This window comes from Astatotilapia calliptera, chromosome 15 (assembly GCF_964374335.1).
Source record: "Astatotilapia calliptera chromosome 15, fAstCal68.1, whole genome shotgun sequence".
NCBI classification, from domain to species: domain Eukaryota; kingdom Metazoa; phylum Chordata; class Actinopteri; order Cichliformes; family Cichlidae; genus Astatotilapia; species Astatotilapia calliptera.
In genome coordinates, this window is record NC_137436.1 from 27,196,675 (window position 1) to 27,220,724 (window position 24,050).

The following is a 24,050-nucleotide window of genomic DNA, read 5'->3' on the forward strand; positions in this document are numbered from 1 at the left end:
TTTTGAAATGAAGAGTGGAATCATTTTGAAAATCAACTTATTAAATTGGAATTCAAAAATGGTTTTTGAAATGAGTTTTTTAAAAAGCATTTTGAAAATCAATTTATTAAATTGGAATTCGAAAATGTTTTTTGAAATTAGAGCAGGGCGATATGAACAAAAATATTTATCACGATATACATTTGAAAATTTGCGATAACGATATAACTGACGATATAATTGACACTAGACAAAATACTTTACAAGTCCACAACTTTATTAGTGCAAAAAACCCTATCAATGTATTTTCACTTAAACAAGCAGCTGTTTCTTATGTGCATTAAAGTTATATAAAAATGTAACAGTGCAAATGCAAATTCCTTGCTGACAGTTTAACCAAAAGGCATTTCCAGTGGAAATTGGCCGACATATCCTCAGCATAACCATGTATAATATCCACAAAACTTAAAAAGAGGTTATACAAACACAATACCATAATATTATGTTGAAGCGCAGTACGTATCACTCCGCGAGGCTCCTGCCTACGATAGCCGTAATGCTCCGACAATCCATCAAGCGGTGCCGGTTCGTAGCTTAGCAAAGTTGTACTAAAACATTTGACAGATTTTCCAGCGCCGTGTACCACATAAAATCGTTTCGAGGTCAGTAAACACAACCAGAATTCATACATTTTTCAGAAAAATCAAAGGATTGATTTTAAGTGTGACGTATTTTCCAAACAACACGGTAATAAGGACGGCCCGCTAGCATGCGCTACCAAAAATAGTGCTTTGTTGTGTATCTGACGGACGAAAGCTAAACCAGTTCCACACCACTGAAGTTGCAGCATTTTTACAAACCAATTCTGGTTCATCCGTTTCATTTAACGATCTGCTTTCGCTCTCATTCTGCGTCGCCGCCATGTGCGTATGTAAACATAAGCACTGCGCATGCGCGGTTTACCCATATTCTATTGCGAGATTTAATTTTCCTATCATTGCCCAAAATTACCCGGTATTACCGTGAACGGTATGATATAGCCCAGCCCTATTTGAAATTAGTTTTTTAAAAAGCATTTTGAAAATCAGTTTATTAAATTAGAATTCAAAAATGAATTTACAAATGCAGAATTTATTCTACAATTAATTATTTAAGCACAGAATTCTTTATTTCGATGCACGTGGCTCTTGTGGTCCTCCATACATTTCAACCATAAGACATCAAAATAAATGATTCAAGTAGTGATGGTAAATTTGATTCTTTTTACTGAATCAAGTTTTAATGAGTCACTCACCAAAGTGAATCGGATTTTTTGAGTCATTTGAGTCACTGAGTCAGTCGACCAGAGAGTGCAAAAAAATGCACATTTTCACTCAAACTTAATTTGTTTCTCTTTTCATGGAAATCCTACTACTAAGATGAATGATTCTAAAAGAAAACAACTATTTTATAGAGCAAAAAAGAGCAAAAACATTTCTAAAATTAAGCAATTTCCTATCAAAATTGCTTAATAAACATTTATTTATTTTTATTTTATTTTAATATATTTTTATTTTTTATTTTATTAGTATTTTCCTTAAATGTGTTAAATATATATTTTCTCATCTAAATGTCCACTGAGCTGTGAGCCAGGGGGCGGTAATGCGCCTTAACATTGGTTGCCAACCAAGAAGAAGAGGAAGCTGTGAGCCAGGAGGGAGGGGGTGAGTGGGTGGTCGTGTCCAAATTCATGGGCTGCATCCTCCTGAGGCCGCATTTGTAGACCGATTACATCACAGCGACGCGCCGAAGGCTGTCCAAATTCGTAGACTCCTCTGAATGCAGCCGACAAATGTGTCCTCCTTTTCCCCGAATTTGAAGGATGGGTCGGGTGTGTCCTTCGTGGCCTACCATATCCCAGAATTCATAGCGCGGCCCAGCAAAACTTCAGTTTCCAACAATGGCGGCAGCTACTAAGTTTTAAAATTACTCATACTAATCATTCTGGGTCACAAAATAAACTTTTGACATATTTTCAGGCGAGAAAGTAGTTGTGTAAACATCAAATATCTGCTCAATTTATCAAGATATCGCATATTTGCAAAAGTGCTTCGACGTTTTCGGAGACGTCTGCTACCCACCTGCTCGATAGCTAGCCGGGTGCTCGAGGGTTACTGATGCGGCCGAGAACAGCACAACTCCCGGCACATCATTTTCAGATCACCGCGGACTTTCGCTGCTCGGGTTAAACGTAATATATAAGTCACTTAGAGAACCTAAAAATGTTATTGTTGGGCTTTTTTCAGTGTTTTGTTTGTTCGTGAGTAAATCGGTTTGGCTGAGATTAAAGTTATTAGATTAGATTAGATAAAATACAACTTTATTAATCCCCCGGGTGGGTTCCTCCTTGGTTTTTACACAGCTGACTAAACGTCAAACAGAAAACTGATTAAACAGAAGTATGAGACAGTCGAGAATTTACGCCAGTGTCCTGTTATATTTTAGATAGCAAGGAGCAGACGGCTGAGTTTATTAAACTCTACCGAGACAGCAGTGACGCTAATCAGAAGGCTAGACCGTCCAATTTCACGGCCGTTTACTTCCAGCCTACCTGACCTTCTGAGGACCCGGCCCACGTAGACCGCGAAGGCTGGGTCCTCAGGAGGATGCAGCCCATGAATTTGTACACGACCAGTGAGTGATTTGTTCGCTCTATGATTCAGCACAGGAGGGAGGGGGTGAGCGAGTCCTGAGTGATTCGCTTACGATTCAGCACAGGAAGGGAGGGGTGAGTAGCTCAAATGTGCTGTTAGCATATTAGCAGAGTGATGCTACTGTGAACCGAGGAGCTATTTTCTTGATGTGAGCTTCTACTCAGGGTTTTTTCTTCCAGTTCAGAGCAGAAATTTTTTTGTTACGATACTGGATGTTGTGTTTTTCTCCACAATTTTAATTATAAGCTAGATACATTGCTGCTAACAGCAACAGGGATGAGTCAGTGAGTCAGTTGGGCTTGTGAATCATGATTCATGAGTCAGTAAAGTGATTCTCGAGTATTGAACGATTCGTTCATGATTCGCGCATCACTAGATTCAAGTGTTTGCTGGGAAATAAAGATAACAACACATCTAAATGCAGACTTTGAGGTTAAACAAAGTTAGTGCAAGGTTAAGAGAAAACACCTCAGGAAAGTACAGACCACTCATGAATACATAAAGAAATGAAAGAAGTGTGGTGTGAGCCAACAACAGAAATAAAAACAATGATTTAAAGAAATTGTTTGTGATTATGTAGCTTCTGTAAAAGACTTGAACCCAGCATGACCTGGACAAGGTGGATGGAGAGCAGGCGGGGACTGAGGAGTCAGTGAACACACCACAGAGTCACTGTGAAGCGACCTGGGCCCTATTTCAGGAAGCCGGTTTAGAAAACTCAGAGTGAAAAATGATACTCAGGGTTGAGTAACCCCGAACTGTCCAACTCGGAATATTCGGTTTCAGAAAGGCTGATAACAATTAGTTCAGTCAACGCGGAGTTGCTTTAACCCCAAGTTAAACGCGCGCACGAGGATACATAAAGTCCTGATTAGTGGAGCACAGATTAAGCGAGTCACCATGGAGACGGAGGGAAAGAAGGCGCGGTCAATGTATTTTACAGCGCTTGAGGCCGAAATTCTGATGGCAGCATATGCCGATAACATGCAAATTCCGCGGAAAAAAAGTAACACAGCCTCAGCTGCAAAAGAAAGGGAGCATGCATGGCAAAACAAAGCCGACAGAGTCAATGCGTGAGTGTTAATTTAAACATTGATCTAGGGATTTCCACCCATTTAACACGTTATTTTATTACATTTTATTTTATTTTTTATTTTATACATTTTATTTTGTGATGTGATGTGAGCGCAGGTGCAACCCAAACGTTCCTGGCAGCAAGTAAAAATGAAATATAAAAATATAGTCCAACCAGGTAAGGTGTAATTGTATTATGAGCCATAGTGCTTGGTCTGTTTGTCCGATGTAAATCAATTGCAGTTAGAGGCTACATTAATTTCCCCTCTGTAAGCACTAATTGAAATTATCTGAGCACATTACAAGTACATATTTGCTTACCCTGTATGCTCAAATGTGACCCGTTATAGCCAACAGAAAAAAAGCGGAGGCCCGAAAAACAGGTGGGGGTCCTCCACCACCACCACTCACAGAGGCTGAGCAGTTGGCTTCCACATTTGTGATAATGTTGGCAGCATCACATATGATCTTCACAGTGCAGAGAACACAAATTAGCATCCATTACTATAATGACATAATTTGTTAGTTTGAAATGCTACAGGGAACCATGTACCTGTACATTAATGCTGTGGAAAGACTTCCTGTTCACATAGTCTCCTTCATTTACTGAAGGAGCAATGATTGGAATGTGAGTGCCATCTATACAGCCAATCACGCCTGGGAACCGTGAGAATAAATGTAAAATTTAAGTAGTAGTTCAAGTATCACCACATCATGAATTAAGTTTTGGTCATCCTGATACCTGCAATTTTGTGGAATCCCTCTTTGATAAATCTTGTGGGTCTATGACCGGGGAACACCACAAACGAGTACAGGAGACGTTTCAGTGCAACTGTAACATTCCTGACTGCCCGACAGACGGTAGCCTTGGAAACGTGCTCAGCGTCACCAATATTATACAGAAAGCTCCCGTTTGCAAAAAACCGAAGTGCAATACAAATAATATGTACAGAACTGAGAGGATGTCCGCGATGTGTCACATGAGCAATATTAGGCCTGAGGATGTTATTCAAATAAATTATAGATTGTGCTGAAAAACTGTAACGTTCACACAGAAAATCATCAGGAAATGATAAAATGTCCAAACGCGCTCTAATCACTCTCTCCCGGCGGAGAGCTCTGCGGAGAATTTGGGCTTCAACATCTACTGGCTCTTCAAGGAAGGAGCACGCCATGTCTGACACTTCCTACAGTCAGGTTTCCGACAAAGAGGCGGAGAAGGTCAGGGTTAGTTGAAGTAAACCTGCTAGGGGGCAGGTTAGCTTCACGGAGTGTGTCGTCATAGTAACTCACTCAGAATTAATCTAAACTCGCTTTGTGAAACCGAAAACCCAGAGTTTTCGTTAACTCAGGGTATACTTACTCAGAGTTTGCACTAAACCGGCTTTCTGAAATAGGGCCCAGGGGTCCGTTCTTCGTACCGCTTACTACATCCAAGATCAAATGACACATCCAAGATCATCGTGGCAACTTTGAGCTCGCTATTCCGGTTCTCCGAACACACCTGTTGTTGACGATTAGTACAGCTGGATGAAGTAATGTGAGATCACTGGGTGGCTTAACAGGGGCTACGCATCATCGCATTGATCGGCAACCCTTTGATTGGTCGGCGAATCAAACGGTTGATTCTTGCTCAATCAAGAGCAAGAATTCTTGATTGAGGGATTTCAGGAGTTTCAGAGTTTAATTAAAACGCAAGGGAACACTGCAAAGGCTGCAAAAGCAAGGAGAGAGGGCTGGCAGAAAGTTGCTGACAAATTAAACTCGTAAGTAATTTATTATATTATATTACATTATATCATATTATATTATATCATATTATATTATATTATATCCTCTTTCACATTAGAGCCACAACAGGACCCACTAGAACATGTGAACAAGTAAAAGTGAAATATAACAATATTCTACAGCATGGTAATATTTATCACTTATATTGCTTTTAGTCTCTTGGAAAGAGACCCTGAAATAATCTGTTTGTTTGTTTATAACAGCAACCAAGAAAAGGGCAGAGCAAAAAAGGACAGGTGGTGGTCCTGCACCCCCTCGTCACACCCCGGCAGAGGAGCTGGCCCTAGGGTTGAATGCCACCAGACCCATTGTTGAGGGCATCCCTGGGGGCAGCTCTTCCTTAGACCAGCAGCCGGGGTGCAGTAGCAGCAGCACCTTCATAACTGGTAAATGAGCTCATAATTCTATTTGTACAATGTAAAATATTTGGTTGTTGCCTTAATTAAAATGCTTTTTGTACTTTGACATTTATTGACATTGTGGGTTTTTTTGTGTGTAGTTTTACATAACACTCCATCACTTTTACCTGTTCCCATGCAAGGGGTGACTGAAGCATGCACAGTAAGTTGGGAGATATATATATATATAAATAAATAAATAAAAAGGATCCTGTCTATCCCGCAATATACGCTGAATTCTGAAAACTCTCCTTATCAATCTTGCACCTTCCGCAATGGGTTGCTCTCGTACAAACGGACAGGACATGGCTGCGACAGACTTCCCAAATCCGCCTTCGCTTTTATAGCCGTGGTCTCTCATCTTAATTACACGAAGTAATTTACTATTACTGCTCTAAAATATGAATTACATCTGAAATAATCAAATACATGGAATGGAATGATTAATAGTACATTTCCCTTCTTTTAGGAAATGACCTGTATGTATCTGTATGAAATCAATAAAAGAATCAAATACTGCATTATCTTTAGTTACATTGATAATATTTATTTATGGAAAAACAGTGGAAAAATATCGCTGTTGCTTTCGTATAAATGAAGCGGACATACCTGAGTGGCCGCGATCTAATCCAGTTTACATAAAGTAAGCCTGCTCCCAAGCAGGTTTACGCTTACGGATCAGTTGCTATGACAGCAAGTCCCAGATGAGCTTCGGAGAACCGAACGATCCAAGATCACGCGAAATCATCAACAATCAAATCCAGCTAACTTACTTAGCGAGGTACGAAGAACGAACCCCTGTTTAGCACCTCACAGTAAGCAGGAAGTTTGTTTTCAAAATAAAGATCACTTTTTGTTATGTCCAAACTTTATTACTACTTTCAAACTTTTATTAAAACTTTATAAGAGCAGAAGTTAAAAACCTGAGACCAACTTGGTATTTACATGAAAACTAATAAAACCTGAGACCCAGACGCTGAATTCATAAATACTGAAACACAAAGAGTAGTAAAGACGCCGCGGACAGGAAACTGACATCACCACAGAACTCCAGCGTCCCCAATAATCAATCATGAAAACAGCTGAGAAATACATTTAAAGGACACTTAAATCAAAACAAGGCAGCCGATCGTCACGGTAACGGCACGGCTGACGTCACATGGGCTTGGTGGTGCTGTTATAAACAGACGTCTCCTCCTTGGACAGTGCTTCGTGGGTGGGGCCCGTGTTGACGGGCCTGTGTGTGCGCCTCTTGCGGGCCCTCAGGAAGCAGTAGGCCAGGATGGCCAGCAGAGACAAGATGGCCACCGACAGGATCACGGCGAGCGTGATGGAACCTGTGGAGGAGGACAGTGAGGTCATGTCCTGTTTGTACTGTAGAACAGTTGAAAGCTGAGGTTAAATCTCTCACTTGAGTCGTCGTCTACTTCCTTGTCGAAGCGCTCAAACAAACCTCTGGCGAACACATCGTTCTCTGCAGGGAAAGAAGAAAAAGCAGCAGTGAGTTCCAAAACTCATAAGCGGGTGAGCCGCTCTCTCTTCCCGTTTCCTTATCTGGAAGTCAGCGAGTTTTATGAAGTTCTGCCGGAGTGCTTACATTTCTGTGCTTCAGCACAAACTGCGTCAGGTTAGCGAGAAGACGTCTGAATGACATTGTCACAGAGTCATGTGACTGCAGTGTATGTGAGCAGTTTCTGTGTGTGGAGCTCATCTCATGAGTGAAGGGTCCTAACGTTTGATTTCCCACAGACAAAAAAATCCCAATTTTTACGTTTGTGTTAGCTGGTAGCCAAGGCAACGCCACCTTCAGCCGGCCAATAGAAGCCGCTCCCGTGCTTAGCGAGACGCTCACTTTCTTTAAGTCAGAGCGTTGCAGTGTGGGTGACGCTCAGGTTGGGTTGATCTTTAATCTGCTGGAAAGCCAGCGCTCTGTTATGAAGATTAAGTGTTTGTGTGTGCGAATGTGTGTGTACCGCCGACTTCTTTGCAGTACTCTCTGCATGTCTGATCGTCTGGAAAGTTGTTTTCGTTCCCGTCACAGCCACCGTAGGTGAACTCGTGACACTTCTGGTCCAGGGGGTCATAGTACCAGCCGGGGAATTTGGCCCGGCACGGACCGGTGCGGGGAGGCTCCGTGCACTGAACTGAGGGGGGAGGGGTTAATTAGCATGTAGCTTGTTAGCTTTGAGTATTTCTTTAACAAAGAAAATTAAAACAAACCTTTCTTCTTGTTCACATCAATGTCCAGAAGAAGGCTCAAGGTCTGATTCACTGAGGAGGAGGAGGAAGGTCAGCTACACTCAGTGTGTGTGTGTGTGTGTGTGTGTGTGTGTGTGTGTGTGTGTGTGTGTTACATTGGTGGCACTGGCTCTCGTCTGATCCGTCGCTGCACTGCTTCACGTTGTCACACTCCATACTTCTGTCCAGGCAGCAGCCGTTGCCACAGGTTAGCTGATCAGGACCGCACGGCGAGCTGCACACCTCTTAAAACACACACACACGCACACACACTGAGCATCCTGGTTGTACTGTGGAGCAGAGATGAAGAGGTGCGCTGTGGGACTGACCTGCAGCGGGCAGAGTAACACTCCTCTGCGATGACACTGTGGACAAAAATACAGAAACAGTGTTACAATAAAGGTGTGTGTCTGTGTTCATGTGTACATGTGTGCGTGTGTGTACCTGTGACTCCTCTGCAGGCAGACAGACACTCTTGTTCAGACAGGAAGTTGTTCTCGTTTCCTATACAGCCTCCGAACACAAACATCTCACAGACGCCCTTTGTGATGTTGTAACGCCAGCGAGTAAATTTTGCGCGGCACGGCCCGACCTTCACCGGAGCCTGACAGTATGCTGAGGGCGAGGACAGCGTCAGTTACATCACTTCCTGTCAGACTTTTACCTACAGAAATACAGCTGACTGCAGTGCTGAAAACAAACAGGGTGTGCCACTGTGACAACACTTGCACCATTTACTGTTTTGCAAACTCCCATTTTACGGTTTTAAAGCCCGACTCTGGTCAGAGCTGCGATCAATACAGACTCAGTGAATCACGTGACCCTGAAATCAGCTGAAAGGAAGATGTCAAATAGAATTACGTCAAGTTTCTGCTGTGAGTGTGGGGGCGTCCTCTGAGCGTGCATGAGTCAGGTAATCCAGTCTGACCAGTTTAAGAGGAGCGAGAAAACAAACACCATTCCCTCCACCAATTAGCTGACTCTGCTTCTACCACACCGTTTAACTGATCAATAACACAGTGATTCAGCCATCAGCTGATCGATAAAGTGACGATAAGTGAAGACTTCAGACCCAATAAAGTCAGACTGAGATGAAACAAACTAAACGTCCTCAAAACCTAAAATTGACCAAATTCTCTATTGACTCTGGCACAGGGCTCTGCACATGCTACAGACTTATTGTTGGAATACATATCCCATGAGCACTCACAGCTGGTCTGTTGTGGGTTAAGAACGAGGACTGTGACCTTGGCATCATCTGATTTGCCGTTGGAGTCGTTGACCGTCAGCTTGAAGACATACGAGCCTGTCTGCAGGTTGGAGAGCTGCACCTGGTCAGGATAATTGGTCTCCTGCAGAAGCCCATTCAAAAATAACAGCATTTAAAAGTGAAATGAGCTGGACTCAGTCACAGCTGAATGCTGCAGAGGGACGCTGAAGAACAATTACATTCACCTGGACACACCTGCACAGACACAAGTCCTTATTTTAACTTCCAAAAACCAAGGCAGAGTGAAAACTGGACAGATTGTGAATGAGATTTGGTGGGCTGGAAGCTGCTCTGCTGAATTTTATATTCAAAGTAGTGGATACAGTGAACTACCCGTCTGTCTCCAGGTGAAGTCTCCCTGTAACACAGAAGCCCCCACCCCCGTGCTGCAGCACCTGTACCTCTATCTTTACACTGCTGTCTCCTCTCTCCAGACTCCAGCGGTAGTCTTTAATTTTTGCGCCGCTCAGCGCCACACTCTCAGTGCCGTTGAGCATCACAGTCTCTCCAGGCTGAATGGTGACATCACGGCCTGCGTTGGCGACGGGCGGATGCTTCTTACCTGGAGACAGAGTGAGGGGGAGCTGAAGTCAGATGGATTCTGAGACAGGGTCAGAGATCACGTGCATAGAGAGGAAGCGCAGCCTGAAATGATAATAATAATGGATTGCATATATAGCGCTTTTCGAGACCCTCAAAGTGCTTTACAATTCCACTATTCATTCACTCTCACATTCACACACTGGTGGAGGCAAGCTACAGTTGTAGCCACAGCTGCCCTGGGCAGACTGACAGAAGCGAGGCTGCCAATCAAGTGAGGTGGGGGCCGGCCCGGCCAACACCAGTAGGCGGTAGGTGTCCAAGGACACAACGACCAAGACAGACAGAGCACTGGCGAGGCGTTAGTCCCACAGTTACGATGGAGGTGAGCTGGTCACAGCGTTGTGCCGGTGGCTTCAGCCACAGATAACAGGCGTCTGTGCCGTGGTTATCTGTCAGCGTGGAGGGAACATGTGACATCCTGTAACACTTAATCAGCTGATCACGGCGGTCTGAGAGAACGAAGCTGCAGATCATCTTTAACCCGCTCCTCACACAGCAGAGGAACACGCCGTCTACGCGACAGCTGCTCTTCAAAAACATTAAACAGAAGCTGTGTCCCAAAACCTAGGCCACGTCCTTCGGAGGACCCGGCCTTCGCAGTCTATGTGGGCCGGTGTTCTGGGAGTCCATCCTACCTGAAAAAACATCCTACACAATGTTTCTGTGCAGACACAGTGCATGCGCACAACACCAAACACAGAATTAATTCCTTTTTCTCTCACCCATCCAGAATACTTCTTAAGGTTATGGTTAGGATTATGGTTAGGGGTAGGGTTAGGTTTAGTCGCAAGTCACCCTCAAATTATAATGCGGGTAGGACGTTTTGTCAGAGTAGGATAGTTTCTCAGAACACCCGGTCCTGCTCCGACGAACAGGCGTGTGTGTTCTGACCTGGCGACCCTGTCGGGCTCCGAGTCTGCCCACCGACCTCCCTGCTGACACACTTGGGCCCACAGCCAATCACCCGCCTCCATCCCTCCTCTTGCCTGCATCTTCACCCCCCTGCACATGCTCAGACCTCTCTCAGCCTCCGAGAGTCCTTCTGATCCTGTTCACTGAGCAGAACTGACATCACGGAGAGTCAGTAAGCCTGAAAGTACTCACCTTCTTTCTGGGGGGCTGCCAGGTACTTCCGGTACACGGCGTCTCTGACGTAGCTCTTGTACCCGCTCTGGGTCACGAACCTGCACGCGAACCGATTCCTACGCACGCAGTTGAACAGCACGCACGTGCGGTTCTCCTCTCCGGGGACGCTCGGCTCCAGCAACGCCAGGTTGCAGTGCACTTGCCCGCAACACGCGCGCTTGCACTCGAGCTCGGAGTAGAAGCTCGCGGTGGCCAACATGACCGCGCCCTGCTTCACCGCGTCCTCCGCGTACAGCACGAAGTCCTCGTGCCCGCGCCGGAACTCGTCCTCACAGTGCGGGTCCACCGCCCCCCCGGACCGCAAGAGCGCGAAAACGAGGAGGAGGAGGGGGGAGGAAGAGGAGCGCGTGGACATGTCCGTCTGCGGTCAGTCTACGCGCGAGGAGGAAAAGACGCTCAGCTCCGATGTACCTCCTCAGGTGTGTCTCACCTGCTCTCTGACAGGAAGACAAACACCTCGCCCCGCCCCCACACAGGTGATTCTGACGCGCCGCTGACGTCAACAACAACAACAGGTGAATTTATGGATCCGACAGGAGAGCGTGAAAAACATCACACATTCAAAGATAAGTAAGGGTGATCCCACTAAGCCCAGCGTCACAGACTCTCACACAGACGTCACTCTGTCTGTGACGCTGGGTTTAAGAAACAAGAGCTCAGTTAAAAACATGTTTATCGCCATCTTCTGTTAGTACGGAGCATGTGGTTGGCTAACAGACTCATATTAGTTTATGTTAGCTAACTAGTGACAGAACCAATAGCTCAGAGGAAACTAAACATCAGAGTACGAGGATCACTGTAGTGCTGCAGCAGTGAGGCGTTAAACCAGGATATACTGTACACTTTACCTTCTGTGGCAGGAAGTGTCTGTTCGCTGTTTGGCTAGCTACATGGTTATGGTTGGGTGTTAGCCTAATTAGTTGTGATGTTTGCGTTTGTAAAGCACTTTATGAGGACTGTGGAGCAGAGCGCGGATTTATCACTAATCAGTAAAATCGTTTCTAAATCAAGTACTGATTAATCAGTGCAGTACGATCAGTCAGCATTTCACACTCTAACCAGCAGGGGCACTGCAGCAACACCTGAAGCGGGCCAATGAGAGGCGCAGCCGGAAGTTAAAAGGCAGATGGTTTATGTGATTTTTACTGATTATTTGTGATTTGGATGATTTTCAGGTAAAGGAACGGAGTTTTGGTGGAGTGTGTTTTTTTTCCCCCCCATCTCACTTGATTGCTTCGCCAAACTCTATTCAGAAAAGATCAGATTTCAGTTAAACGTGATCAACTGAGCTCTGTGATCTAAGATAGCTTTTATAGTTTTGGATGAAGCAGCAGGATTCCTACTTTAATTCAGCTCACTCTGAAACCGACATGGAGAAAGGTTTCTTAGTACAAAGCGCTGATGAAGATGTGATGATGCTAATGTTTTGATCCACTTTGAACGAGCAGAATTTGACGTTTCTATGAGCAGGTTTGGCAGGTCAGAGTTCAGGTGAGTTTCACCTTTTTTCACTTACAAATACTGATGTTGACTTTAAGTGATAATAAAAGCCGACAAGAGCAGGAACCTGTTTAACAGTTTTTTGCCTGCTAATGATTTAATTGAGATTACAGTTTAAAATGTTAAATATGTTTATTTAAAAATAGAAAAATAATAAAATTTTCACTTTTAAATATCTCAAATAAAATGCATCTTTCTGACACTTCAATTATAGTTTTATTAATTGTTTTTATCACTTTGACCTCTGACCTGCATGACATTTGATTGGTTGGTGGCTGTGTTACAGTTTTACTGTTTTAAAAAATGAAAAGTGTTTTTGTTTGGAGTTATGAAGCCTGGCAGGACTCATCTTCATTGCTCTGGCTCTGACCTGTAAATGATTTTATTTCAGTTTAGTTTTCCAATAGTACAGTGAAATTGTAAGACTGTCCCGCGTCAGCACTACGGCTGTGTCCCAATTAAGAGACCGCACGCTTGAAGTACGCGCACTACGCGTACTACGTACGGTGCGTACTATAAGTACGAGAAGTGCAGAAGTGAGAGGATTGTGAAATGGGACGGTCTAGCCTTCATGGCGCTGTTCAGGTTGCCTAGAAACGTTACATACAGCATTGTGTGACAGAAATGAAGGAGAAAAAATGTTTTTTTGTTAGTTCATTTTTGTCATGACATCACTGTGATTAGTTGAGTATCTGAGGCTGAGACCACGGGACTGTAAAACATGATTGTTGGGCTTCATTTCTGTGTGAACAGTCATTTCAAGATTAAATAACAATTAGCTAATGTTGTTCATGAGACTAAAATCATCTCACTGTGGTAATGTAAATATAATATGGCCAATATTATATGTATTGTCAGATTATTATTATTATATATATATATATATATATATATATATATATATATATATATATATATATATATTACAGCAGTGAGCTTGAACTCTGGGTCAAAGATTCAAGTTGCAGTTATTTATATTTCCTGTCACCTAAAATCTTCACTCAAAGACAAGCATTTTTGACAGTGTATGTACAGATGTATTATACATAAGAGACAAATATTGTTCGTTTAATTTGTTGGCATTATTACATTTGGCTCAATGCTTACATATATGTGTAAAAACAAAATGTAGGAGCTATGAAAACTGTTGCTGATAGAATGAAGAGTAGACTGATATATTAAATATTCCTTTATTGGGTGAGAAAATCAGACCATGTCATAACTGCTTTAAGTCATACAGAATAGATATCAGAGCCTTAAACAGGCTGGCTTCTGCTAAATGGGTCAAACTGGGCAGAAAGTCTACAAACACATAACATCCTTATAGAATATGATGTAACACTATTGTCAGGGGTTAGACACTTTTTCAAACACAAGTAAGTGAAATAAGACACTGCAGACCGACTCAGAGTTTAAGAACGTGTACACGGGTGAATGCCTCTGAGAAGACAGACACACCGAGTACAGGCTGCTTGCTTTATTTATAAGGCAAAAAATGGGTAACAGTACTTCCTCTTTTACCAGAAAAGAGGAGAGTTCAGACATAAAGTTCAGACATAAAGTTCAGACATAGAGTCAGCTTATCTGATCTTTCACACACTAAAATAAGAATACAGAAATATATCATGCTTATCTGATCTTTCACGCTTAAAGTAAGGATACAGAAATATATCATGTCTTGTCAAAACATCTTAAACACTTAAGCAAGGAATGCATTGTGTTCTCTTTTAACAATAAGCTTGGTTATGTGAAAATATATGAACACTCGGTTATAAGGCATACTTGGTTATATTGCATTTGAATAAAAAGCATATTTGTTTTTACTTGATTACACTCAATGATTTGTATTTAATAAAAATCCTCTGACATTCCCTCCTGATGTTAATATATTTCACATGTTTAAAATGTATACAACAATTGTCTGTGAAGGTTATTTATTAAGTATATTAAGCCATTTTTTTAATTTTCAAAATGTCAGCAAAGCAGATATGGAAATCATTTGGTCTAAAGAATAAAACAAAATAAAATAATAAAAAGAACAAAGAAAATCATAGCTTGGTATTTAAAAATGATGAAAACCTAATATTTAAAATGAAAACTTCAAAAAATAAAAGAATGAAAACCTTATAGGTAAAATGATGAAAACCTGCATAAACTACTAATGTGTTAATCAGTGCGTGATCACTTGACAAGTCATATTTAATCACCACGTCAGTCATTAGCAGTTATTACAAGTTCTCCTCTAACAGAATTGCAACGGGATGCTGTTCTTCTTGAGGCAGGGCAACATAAGCAGTCATTGTAGTTGTTATCATCTTTGAAATAATTAGTCTTAGACATGGCGGTGTAGCTGCTCCAGATGTGTGGTCAGTGACATATTTCTGCAGAATGGTCAAATTCTGCAAAGCTTCATAAGTGTCTCCGCTTACATACTCCTCCTTGTGATGCTGTTAGCAGGTCTAGTGTCAGTCTGTTCTGCAACACCATCGTTCTGATGGCCTTCTGTTCTCCTGCTAAAGCCGGTCCCAGGGTCTTTGTCAAAGTTGATGCGTCGTAGCAGAGCATATCGGTTGATTTCCACGTGATCCCGCACCTCGGCAGCTCCAATGCCGGGGATCAAGCTCTGTAAGAATTTCACTCCTCCTCAGATGCGAAACTCTGGTTCCTTTACTGCTTGGTGCCGTCCGTGCACATCCTGTCTGGTAATGAGTCTTTGTTTGTAGTATCATTTGGTAGCTGTAGTTGGAGCGACAGTTGAGGCTCATCAGTGTCGCGTTACTGGCACAGGTTTCGTTGAGTGAACAGTCCATACACTTCCTCTCGTTCCTCGGTGGGCAGAAAGTGTGTATGTATTTGCATAGCAGTCAGTTTTATTATTCCAGTAAGCTGTAGTGTTCATAAACTTGGTGTACTTTCCGGGTACATGCATAGCAGTCAGTTTTATTATTCCAGTAAGCTGTAGTGTTCATAAACTGCCACCAGAAATTAGTGGCATAGCCATGGGGAAACTTGGTGTACTTTCCTTTGTCATACAGTGTCTGCCTTTTCTTCATATAGCGTGACTTATTGTCCCTCACGGAAGCAAAGATGAGGAGCCCGGCCACGGTCAGGGCCGCTGCAGTTATCAAAAGCCACCACCGCATGACGACGGGACACACCCTCCTGTCGCGAATAGTTCCCCCCGGCCAGGAAAGCTGACCCCTCCACCGGGCGAGATCACAACAAGTGGGCACGCCTGCTGTCAGCTGTGTTTAGATGGCTTCACTTACTCGCCTGCAGTGACTCTGATGGACGCAAGATGGTCGTTCCGCTATTTTGCAAGCTCCAGTTTTTCCTTTGGAGCACTTTGATCATAACCCAGTCACCGGGCTGTGATCTGCAAGACACTTGATAGACATCATTACATTCTTCGTCATTTACAATCATCTCTTTATTTTCCTACAACTTAGACATACATTTTGCTACTGAAATTATATCTGCCTTTTTCACTGGGTAGATTTCTGGCCACTTTGAGAATACATCTATAACCACTAGGGCGTATTTTTACCCTTGGCATTCCTTTAGCTCAATAAAGTCCATATGGATTGTGTGGTCTCAGGTTTCCCTGAGCATTATATTTTCGACAGGTCATGCATGTTCTGACAAATTGTTTTGCTGAGGTTTCAAAATTTATAGTGTAGAAATGAGAGTTGACAATACAGGGCATTCCCCCCGTTGACAAATGCGTACAGCCATGAGTCACTAATGCCGCCATTTCGTGGAGGAATTTTTGGCAACACTGGCTTGCCATAACACATCATTAAGTTGTTTGTCAGAACTGCACCGTGTTTTAGCCATTTTGCCTGCTCTGCTGTGCTTGCTGCTTTTTGTTCATTTTGCAACACATCCAGTGAAATCTGATGTGTGTTTACTGCCATCAATGTTATGTTTGTCTTTTGTGCCGCCTGTTTTGCTGCTCTGTCTGCAAAATTGTTGCCTGTAGTAATGAAAGAGTCAGTTTATGCCAAATTTTTTGCAAAATGATGCACAGCAGAGAAAACATACTGGCTGTCTGTATGTATGTTTATTAGTTTGTCTTTTTGTATTTAGCTTTCGCGTATCACAGCTATCAGCTCAGCGCTCTGTGCAGAACATGAAGAAGAAAACGGTTTTGCTTCTATTATTTTACTATCTGTTGTTACTGCGTAACCTACACAATTTAGGCCTGTGCTGTAAGGTCAAATGCTGTTCTCCTAGCTTCCACACTTGCTGATCATAAGGTGGATCTGGGCCTGGGGTTTGTTTAAATCGCAGAATGTTGTGATACTCGGTCAGTTTCTGGAAAGTGGATGTGGCGGGTGTCATTTAGTATGCACTCAGGTGTAATACCAGAAAAGAATGGCATGACTGCTATCTTAAGTTTTGTCAGAGCGTCTCTACTTAACAACTTTACTGGACACGACGGGTCATATATGCATTTAATAAAGCACCTGCGGCCACTTGCTGTATGTACTAGTTCTAAAGGGGCAGTTAATTGTTGTACAGTTGTGTGGCCTGAAGCTGACTTTACAACTAATTTGTCCTTTGAAAACTGTAAGTGGCTGCCTCAGAACTGTTTTGCATTATTTCTCTGTGGCCTACCCCTACAATCTCGTGTGAAGTGACCTTCCTCTCCACGGTTCTAGTTCTTCAAACAATTCATGGATCTCACACATTTCAAACTTTCAAGATAAGGTTGTTTTCCATTTATACAAATATATATATATATTTAACTTTGCATTTTTCATAGCTCATAGCTCACAGCTCTAAACCTAGGCATTTTTCAATCATATGCCTAATCACCATGTGTCACTGTGATTCTCAAGTATTGTCACAAGTTCGTTTAAATTCGTTTCCAAAATCAACAAAATAATCAAACAAAAACATAAAACATAAACGTGTCAGGACACAAAAGAAAAAAGAAAAAAAAAAATGCTGCCACCCGAACAAGGCAGAAGTCTGCATATGTTGGCTTTTAATAGCATGCAGCTTGTAATATGGTAGACTAATGTGCCTGTGTTAATTCAGCTCCATATTATTGTGTGAAGTTGCACTGGGTTGGGAGTGGCGTTGTGTGTGTCACATTTTTGGTTAGCCAATGGCTCGAATCAGGTTGGACTAATTAGAGGCAGGTGTACTTGATTGCACTGATACACTGGTCTACTTATAGCCCACACTACAAACACTGCTGTTTCGTTTTGTCTCTCTGTGCAGGTATGTAATGTGATGAAATCAGATATGGGATGGATTGGTTTTGCGCTATGAATTTTATATTAAGTGTGTCGTTTTGTCTCTCTGTGCAGTCCAGGGCCTATTATATGCCACAGCCTAAAGACAGCTGGGTTCCAGAGGCTTGAGTGACCACTGACTATATGCTTGCAGGGTGGTGGGTCTCCAAGGACAACTTCTAACCCTGTTAAAGGCAACATGTGGAGTGCAACTTGGCTGTGTGGCATAGCTGGCTCTGGCCTTTGGACTGTGTGTGTTTATACAATTCATAAGTGGGAAACTGGACTGTTTTATCTATTATCTCTTGATATATTTTTCGTCAATAAATTATCTTTTAGAATTTTATTGACTGGTATCTTTTTGCCCACGACTGAGACGGTTGGTCAGACCTAGAGTCTTTCTTTTGGTGTGTTACAGCAGCTTCTGCTCTAAAAGAAACAAATAAATAAAAAGAAAAGAAAATGTGGAACATGCTCATCAGCTTAGCGGTGTCCACACATTTAATTCAGCTTCATAATCCTGTAGGTTTAGTTATTTTCTACAGGGTTTGGCTTATTAGTTGTTATTATAGATGTGCTCTGTATCTCAGTAATATTTATCTAGGATAAATTACAGGTTTTCAAACAGGTTAAGTGCCTCTATGCACCTAATTGGTTTAGATATTGCCTTTATTTTCTTCATCTCATATGTCATTATACTGAGTTTGAGCAAACCTTAAACTTAATGCAGACTACTTCATAACAATATTAATATTATATCTTTATTAATTATTATCATATTTTTCTGTCTATATAATGACAATAGTATATTACAATATTTCATTAGTGTATATCACTATACTACTACTAAGCTAATTTAATAGTTAGGATCATCTTACTCAGCAAACAGATAATTTATAGTTCATCCAATCTGTACAAATTTGCTTTTTCTCTGAACAGGTTTGTGCCTACTTTTAGACTGGTTTTCTGTTTGCCTCATCTCAGATCCAACCTTCATTCACATTCATTCTCTCTGTTGCATGTCGAACCAAGTAGTTTATTATTATATTTTATTTTGTATCCATCAAGGACTGTGGGAGAGCTGCAGTTCTCACCCATTTCCAAGCTGGAGACATTTATCTTTTCACACACTTTCCTTGGCTGAACAATGACACAGCCTTAATCTACCTTATGCATCTCTCTTTTTTATAGAAAAGGTCTTCATATGAATGATTTCCTTTTATTTATTTCATACAATCTGGGCATGATCGTCATGCCAACTATATTTCATTATTTAGTTCTGTTTGGAGGGTCTCCACGTAGGACAATTTAGTTTCTTTGGATTTCTCCACCTATTTGCGCTTATTTTGGCCGGCACCTGGATGGATTTTCTCCATCCACTGCTCATCAGCGGTTAATTCAGGTCTTGTGGGTTTATTTCCCATTTTAGTTTATTTGTTTTATTTTTATTTTATTAATACCGCCAACACATACACTATGAAGTTTGGTGGATACAAAGGTCGGAGGAGGTTATTGAGGCAGCCTTCTACCCTGAGCTAAACTCAGGGCGGCCCCAATTTTATGCGATGAAGCGCAACCTTTCTCTTCCCCACCACACAATACCTCACAGGAAAACAGAAGAGTAGTACAGAGACCTAGAGTCTCTATTCAAAGGCGTACTTACTCTTTACACACATACATTGCGCGCTTAAACGAAAACCTGCTTTTACTCGACACTCCTTCCCTTGTTAAAGTTTTTAGCGGGTGCGATCCACACAGGAAGTGCAATCCCGTCTTATAGGTTACTTTCGAACCTTCGGTCCACACAGGACCTCTCTTAGTGTCCACACAGGACTCTTATTATCCACACAGGATTCTACAGGTATGAGTGTCGTTGTAAAGTCGATTTATTTCAAACGCATGATGTTTATGACTGTTGGTTTGACTTCTGACCCTAGCAGCAGTTGTTCTATATTGTAAACTTCGGCTTCATCTGCTGTTAATTTTACTTTAGTTTTAGAGTTACCCATTTTAAACGTCAGAACTGTGACACTGTCTCTGGTATGAAAAAGTGGGCGGGTTATCAATAACAGGCTTCTACTCACTGGCTAATCGAGTGAGCGGTTATTGATTTTACGTGATGACGCACAACCTTGGTCCCACCCTTAATCCAGTACGTGAGTGTACACAGGAAAACAACTTTGAGAGAAGCGGTTCGACCGCGTATTGGGTCGTAAATGACAACTCACTTCTCTTTGTTAACACAAACAGAGCGCGCTTTTATGATTTTTATTGAGATTTTCCGTATTTTTCGTCGTGCAACCTTCTAACCGTTCCGTTCAGCTGCTCACACAGGGCAACCGGAACCTGTTCCGTTCAGTTGCTCACACAGGGCAACCGGTACTTTTAATGGCGATTTCTAGAATCTCGCTCTTGCCTGTCGTCTCCTTAGTCCCGCATGGACACTGAGATCTGTCGGCGCTCACCAGGTTTACACACTATTTTAAAGGAAAATCTCAATATCAACGTATTTTAGCGCTTGATGGAATGCAGTGTTTCATATTCACCTTACTGTGGCGCTGCGTTTTGGATCCGGCTCATCTGGTCCTGGCGCCGTGGAGCCTGTATAAGACGCTGACCGGAGATCGAATGGTCCCGGTTTTTCTCCTTTACTGTGCACAGGTTTTTTTCCAGCGCAGGCAACACGACGTCAGGATCGATGAAGACCGTCTGTGGAGAACTAGACGTTAAAAATAACAGTTAGTTCTCCGGCTCGAAGGACCAATTAAATGTCAGGGGTTAGACACTTTTTCAAACACAAGTAAGTGAAATAAGACACTGCAGACCGACTCAGAGTTTAAGAACGTGTACACGGGTGAATGCCTCTGAGAAGACAGACACACCGAGTACAGGCTGCTTGCTTTATTTATAAGGCAAAAAATGGGTAACAGTACTTCCTCTTTTACCAGAAAAGAGGAGAGTTCAGACATAAAGTTCAGACATAAAGTTCAGACATAGAGTCAGCTTATCTGATCTTTCACACACTAAAATAAGAATACAGAAATATATCATGCTTATCTGATCTTTCACGCTTAAAGTAAGGATACAGAAATATATCATGTCTTGTCAAAACATCTTAAACACTTAAGCAAGGAATGCATTGTGTTCTCTTTTAACAATAAGCTTGGTTATGTGAAAATATATGAACACTCGGTTATAAGGCATACTTGGTTATATTGCATTTGAATAAAAAGCATATTTGTTTTTACTTGATTACACTCAATGATTTGTATTTAATAAAAATCCTCTGACAACTATAGATCAACTTACCTCAGAATATATAAAGCATATAAACAATTACAGTAATATGATGCAACAAACACAGCAGTACTACTAATCCAAAATACTCAAAGCTTCATAGAACTGAAACAAACATTTATCTTTAGCTCCATTCTGCTGCTGATACATACTTTAGGTTTCTGAGTATTAAACTTGTTGCTGCCTTTCATAGTGTGTAACGTGAAGGCCCTGAGTACTTTCTCCCACACTGAAAACACTGGAATGATAAAATTATTTGAACATTACCTAATAAGACTGATTCAGGACAGACAATTAGTTATGTTAAACTTTTCTAGCAGTCCTTCACAAACAGGGAACAGTCTGTCTATTCTCTCCAGCTGTCAGCTGCTGCTGGCTCTTCCTCCTCCTCTTCCTCACACACTGCTGAGTTTGTCCTGGTGGATCATCAGGGTGCAAAGCCTCACAGATGATGTGCAGCAGTGGGTCCCTCAGTCTGTCGTCACTCTGGACACTTGCAGTTGTCACACATGGAAATCAAATGTGTGATAAGCTGCAGGATTCAAACACAAGTGTAACTTATAAACACATGTTCATACTTTTATTACACAATCAGAGAGAAAGAAACAGAGAGAGAGTGCAGGACAGACAGACAGGTGACAGTCTCAGGTGTATACACTGCTACAAAACAGCACAAGAGAAGGAGGATTTAGTGTTTGTGTTATTACGAGTGCTAAACAAGAAGAGTTCCCAGATGGTACAGTGGACACATGTGTGACTCCTGTGATTAAAGCATCTTTCTATCAGCTTAACGAGTGAACCATCAGCTCGTTCAAACACACGTTAAAGTCCGTTTGGCTCGACACCACCGAACAGAGGCAGCAATATAACATAGCTAACATTAACAGTGCAGTGGATCCTGCTTGTGCCGTGATATTCAGGACCGCAAACCGAGCAGCATCACTGACTTTCAGCTTGTTTGTGGATATATGACTGACTTTAATTATCCATAAAATCATCACATTCTCTGTAAGATTAAGGTCAACTATATATATTTTTGAAGTAGAGGCTTTAAAACCAAGTTAACGCTGAAAGTACAAACATCGCTAATGTCACATAACTTTGCAGACATGTGGCCAACAGTAATGTTTTAATGTTCTTCGTTATTAAACATTCGCACATAAATAAGTGACATAATATTCAGTACTTACTTTTGACAGTTCACTCTTCGGCCGCTCCCTTTTGCCGTCTGTTGTATTTTGCGGCAAAATTATCCACACCCACCGCCATGCTATGAATTGTGGGATATATGGGACCACGAAGCGTGCACCGGACCATGCTTGATATTTGGGGAAATCGACGGCGCATTTGGAGTATGCATTTGAAGTACACTTCGAACTGGGACAGCCGTCGTCGCGTAGCGGTGACGTAATCGCACTTGAAATGCGTACTCCAAGCGTGCAGACCCTGAATTGGGACACAGCCTACATAAGACACGAGATGACACATCACAACACAAGACAGTAACTTAAGTAATAAAAAGAGGTTATTAGAGGTTATTCATCATAGTTGTTATTGATTATCGATTGGTTTGTGTCCTCCAGCTGCAGGTGAATGATGGTGGAGAAGGTGACATACTCCAAAGAGCTGCTGCAGCGATGAGGTGGGGGGGGGGGAGCTGAGCTTCGAGGAGCTGCAAGCTGAAAACTACAATCAGGAGCAGTTGGAAGTGGAGGGTGAGTTCACTGACCATGCGATGCTCATGAGGTGTTCACTGATTGCAGGTTTGAGTTGATCAGCTGATTAATGTTTGTGTCTTCCAGAGAAACTGAAACCTCTGAGCGAGGAGGAGGAGCTATTTGTTGGAGTTGCTACCTCTGATTTTGGAGTAACCCATGGGTGCAGGAACTCATGGCCTCAAATGCCAGTTTCCTGCAGGTTTTAGATATCAAGCTGGGTCAACACACCTGAATCCTGAATGAACCTGAATGATTAGTTAATTACCAGGCCTCTGGAGAATTTCAAGACATGTTGAGGAAGTAATTTATCCATTTAAATCAGCTGTGTTGGATCAAGGACACATCTTAAACCTGCATGACACTGGTGCTCGAGGCTTGGAGTTGCCTACCCCCGGAGTAACCTTTGGATGTATTCGAGTACATTAGAGTTCTCAGAGTAACTGTGGCTCTCCCTGCAGCTGCTTCCTGTCTCCTCATGTGGACCTCTCACCGGTGCTTCCTTCCAGATATACGACGAATTCCAGTCATATGCTGCAAGGCCTGCTGGATAATAAACATACACCCTGCTCTCTGCTGCCACCTACTGTGTGCACCAGAAACACTTTTTGTTCTGCACGTGTGTGAAAAGATGCTTACCGTAGTTTGAAAGGATTAAGTTCCTGTTTCCTGCTATCCATATGTCAGAGGAAGAGGACTGCTTACATCTTACAGTTACAGTCAATTCCTTCTTTTGAAGAGTGCTCCCTCTCATCTGTTTTGATTTTTATTAAAGCTTCAAACAATAAATATTACATCAAATTCACATCATGTTCCTCAGAATTCACTAATTAAGATTAGTTTAAGAAATCATTTAACAAAATTTATTTGATAGGAAAAATGTTATTGTTTGTTAGTCTCATCAGAATTTCTAAACAAAAACAGAAGCATATTTATATTAAGAAAGATGAAATTTCAATCAGATGATCTGCCATAAAATGTTTCATCATACTCCTGTTACCTGTTTCCTTTCGTCCTGCACAGGTGCAGTCATACAATGTGTTTTGGGCTTTTATTGTGAAAAGGACAGGAAAAATGCATACATCCAGGACAATCGAGTT

At 42.1% G+C, this 24,050-nt stretch overlaps 1 protein-coding gene and 2 long non-coding RNA genes across 5 annotated transcripts in view; 2 read left to right on the plus strand and 1 right to left on the minus strand.

The window, feature by feature from the left end:
• The window catches only part of LOC145420341 (uncharacterized), a 135,445-nt gene extending 129,336 nt beyond the window's left edge, over nt 1–6,109 (plus strand). Inside the window, exon 3 of the long non-coding RNA XR_013901641.1 lies at nt 5,774–6,109. This is a non-coding gene — a long non-coding RNA (uncharacterized LOC145420341). The remainder of the gene's footprint in view (nt 1–5,773) is intronic.
• Nucleotides 6,110–6,461: 352 nt separating this feature from the next.
• On the minus strand, nt 6,462–11,687 carry LOC113037479 (kunitz-type protease inhibitor 1-like). Of its 2 annotated transcripts, XM_026194611.2 has the most exons (10): nt 11,151–11,685; nt 9,845–10,005; nt 9,384–9,525; nt 8,618–8,788; nt 8,503–8,538; nt 8,290–8,418; nt 8,156–8,206; nt 7,909–8,079; nt 7,347–7,409; nt 6,462–7,272 (listed from the first exon to the last, which is right to left on the minus strand). In XM_026194611.2, exons 1-10 carry the CDS (start codon nt 11,545–11,547, stop codon nt 7,091–7,093), a joined length of 1,503 nt encoding a protein of 500 aa, XP_026050396.1. In that variant the 5' UTR covers nt 11,548–11,685; the 3' UTR covers nt 6,462–7,090. The 2 variants fall into 2 exon arrangements, with proteins under 2 accessions (XP_026050396.1, XP_080145603.1); XM_080289477.1 differs by lacking the exon at nt 8,290–8,418 and having other exon boundaries at nt 11,151–11,687.
• On the plus strand, nt 11,568–23,755 carry LOC145420340 (uncharacterized). Of its 2 annotated transcripts, none has more exons than XR_013901639.1 (3): nt 11,568–11,707; nt 22,819–22,950; nt 23,038–23,755. It is a non-coding gene; the product is annotated as an uncharacterized LOC145420340 (long non-coding RNA). The 2 variants fall into 2 exon arrangements; XR_013901640.1 differs by lacking the exon at nt 11,568–11,707 and adding an exon at nt 11,793–12,683.
• The last annotated feature ends 295 nt before the right edge of the window (nt 23,756–24,050 follow it).

What these genes read in the sequence shown, in the direction of transcription:
- LOC113037479 (XM_026194611.2), bottom strand. Translation starts at nt 11,547, where the DNA reads ATGTCCACGCGCTCCTCTTCCTCCCCCCTCCTCCTCCTCGTTTTCGCG. An exon ending in TAACCCACAACAGACCAGCT is followed by an intron (nt 8,789 to 9,383) that starts GTGAGTGCTCAT and finishes CCTCGCCCTCAG; the next exon opens with CATACTGTCAGGCTCCGGTG. An exon ending in TGCCTGCAGAGGAGTCACAG is followed by an intron (nt 8,539 to 8,617) that starts GTACACACACGC and finishes TTTTGTCCACAG; the next exon opens with TGTCATCGCAGAGGAGTGTT.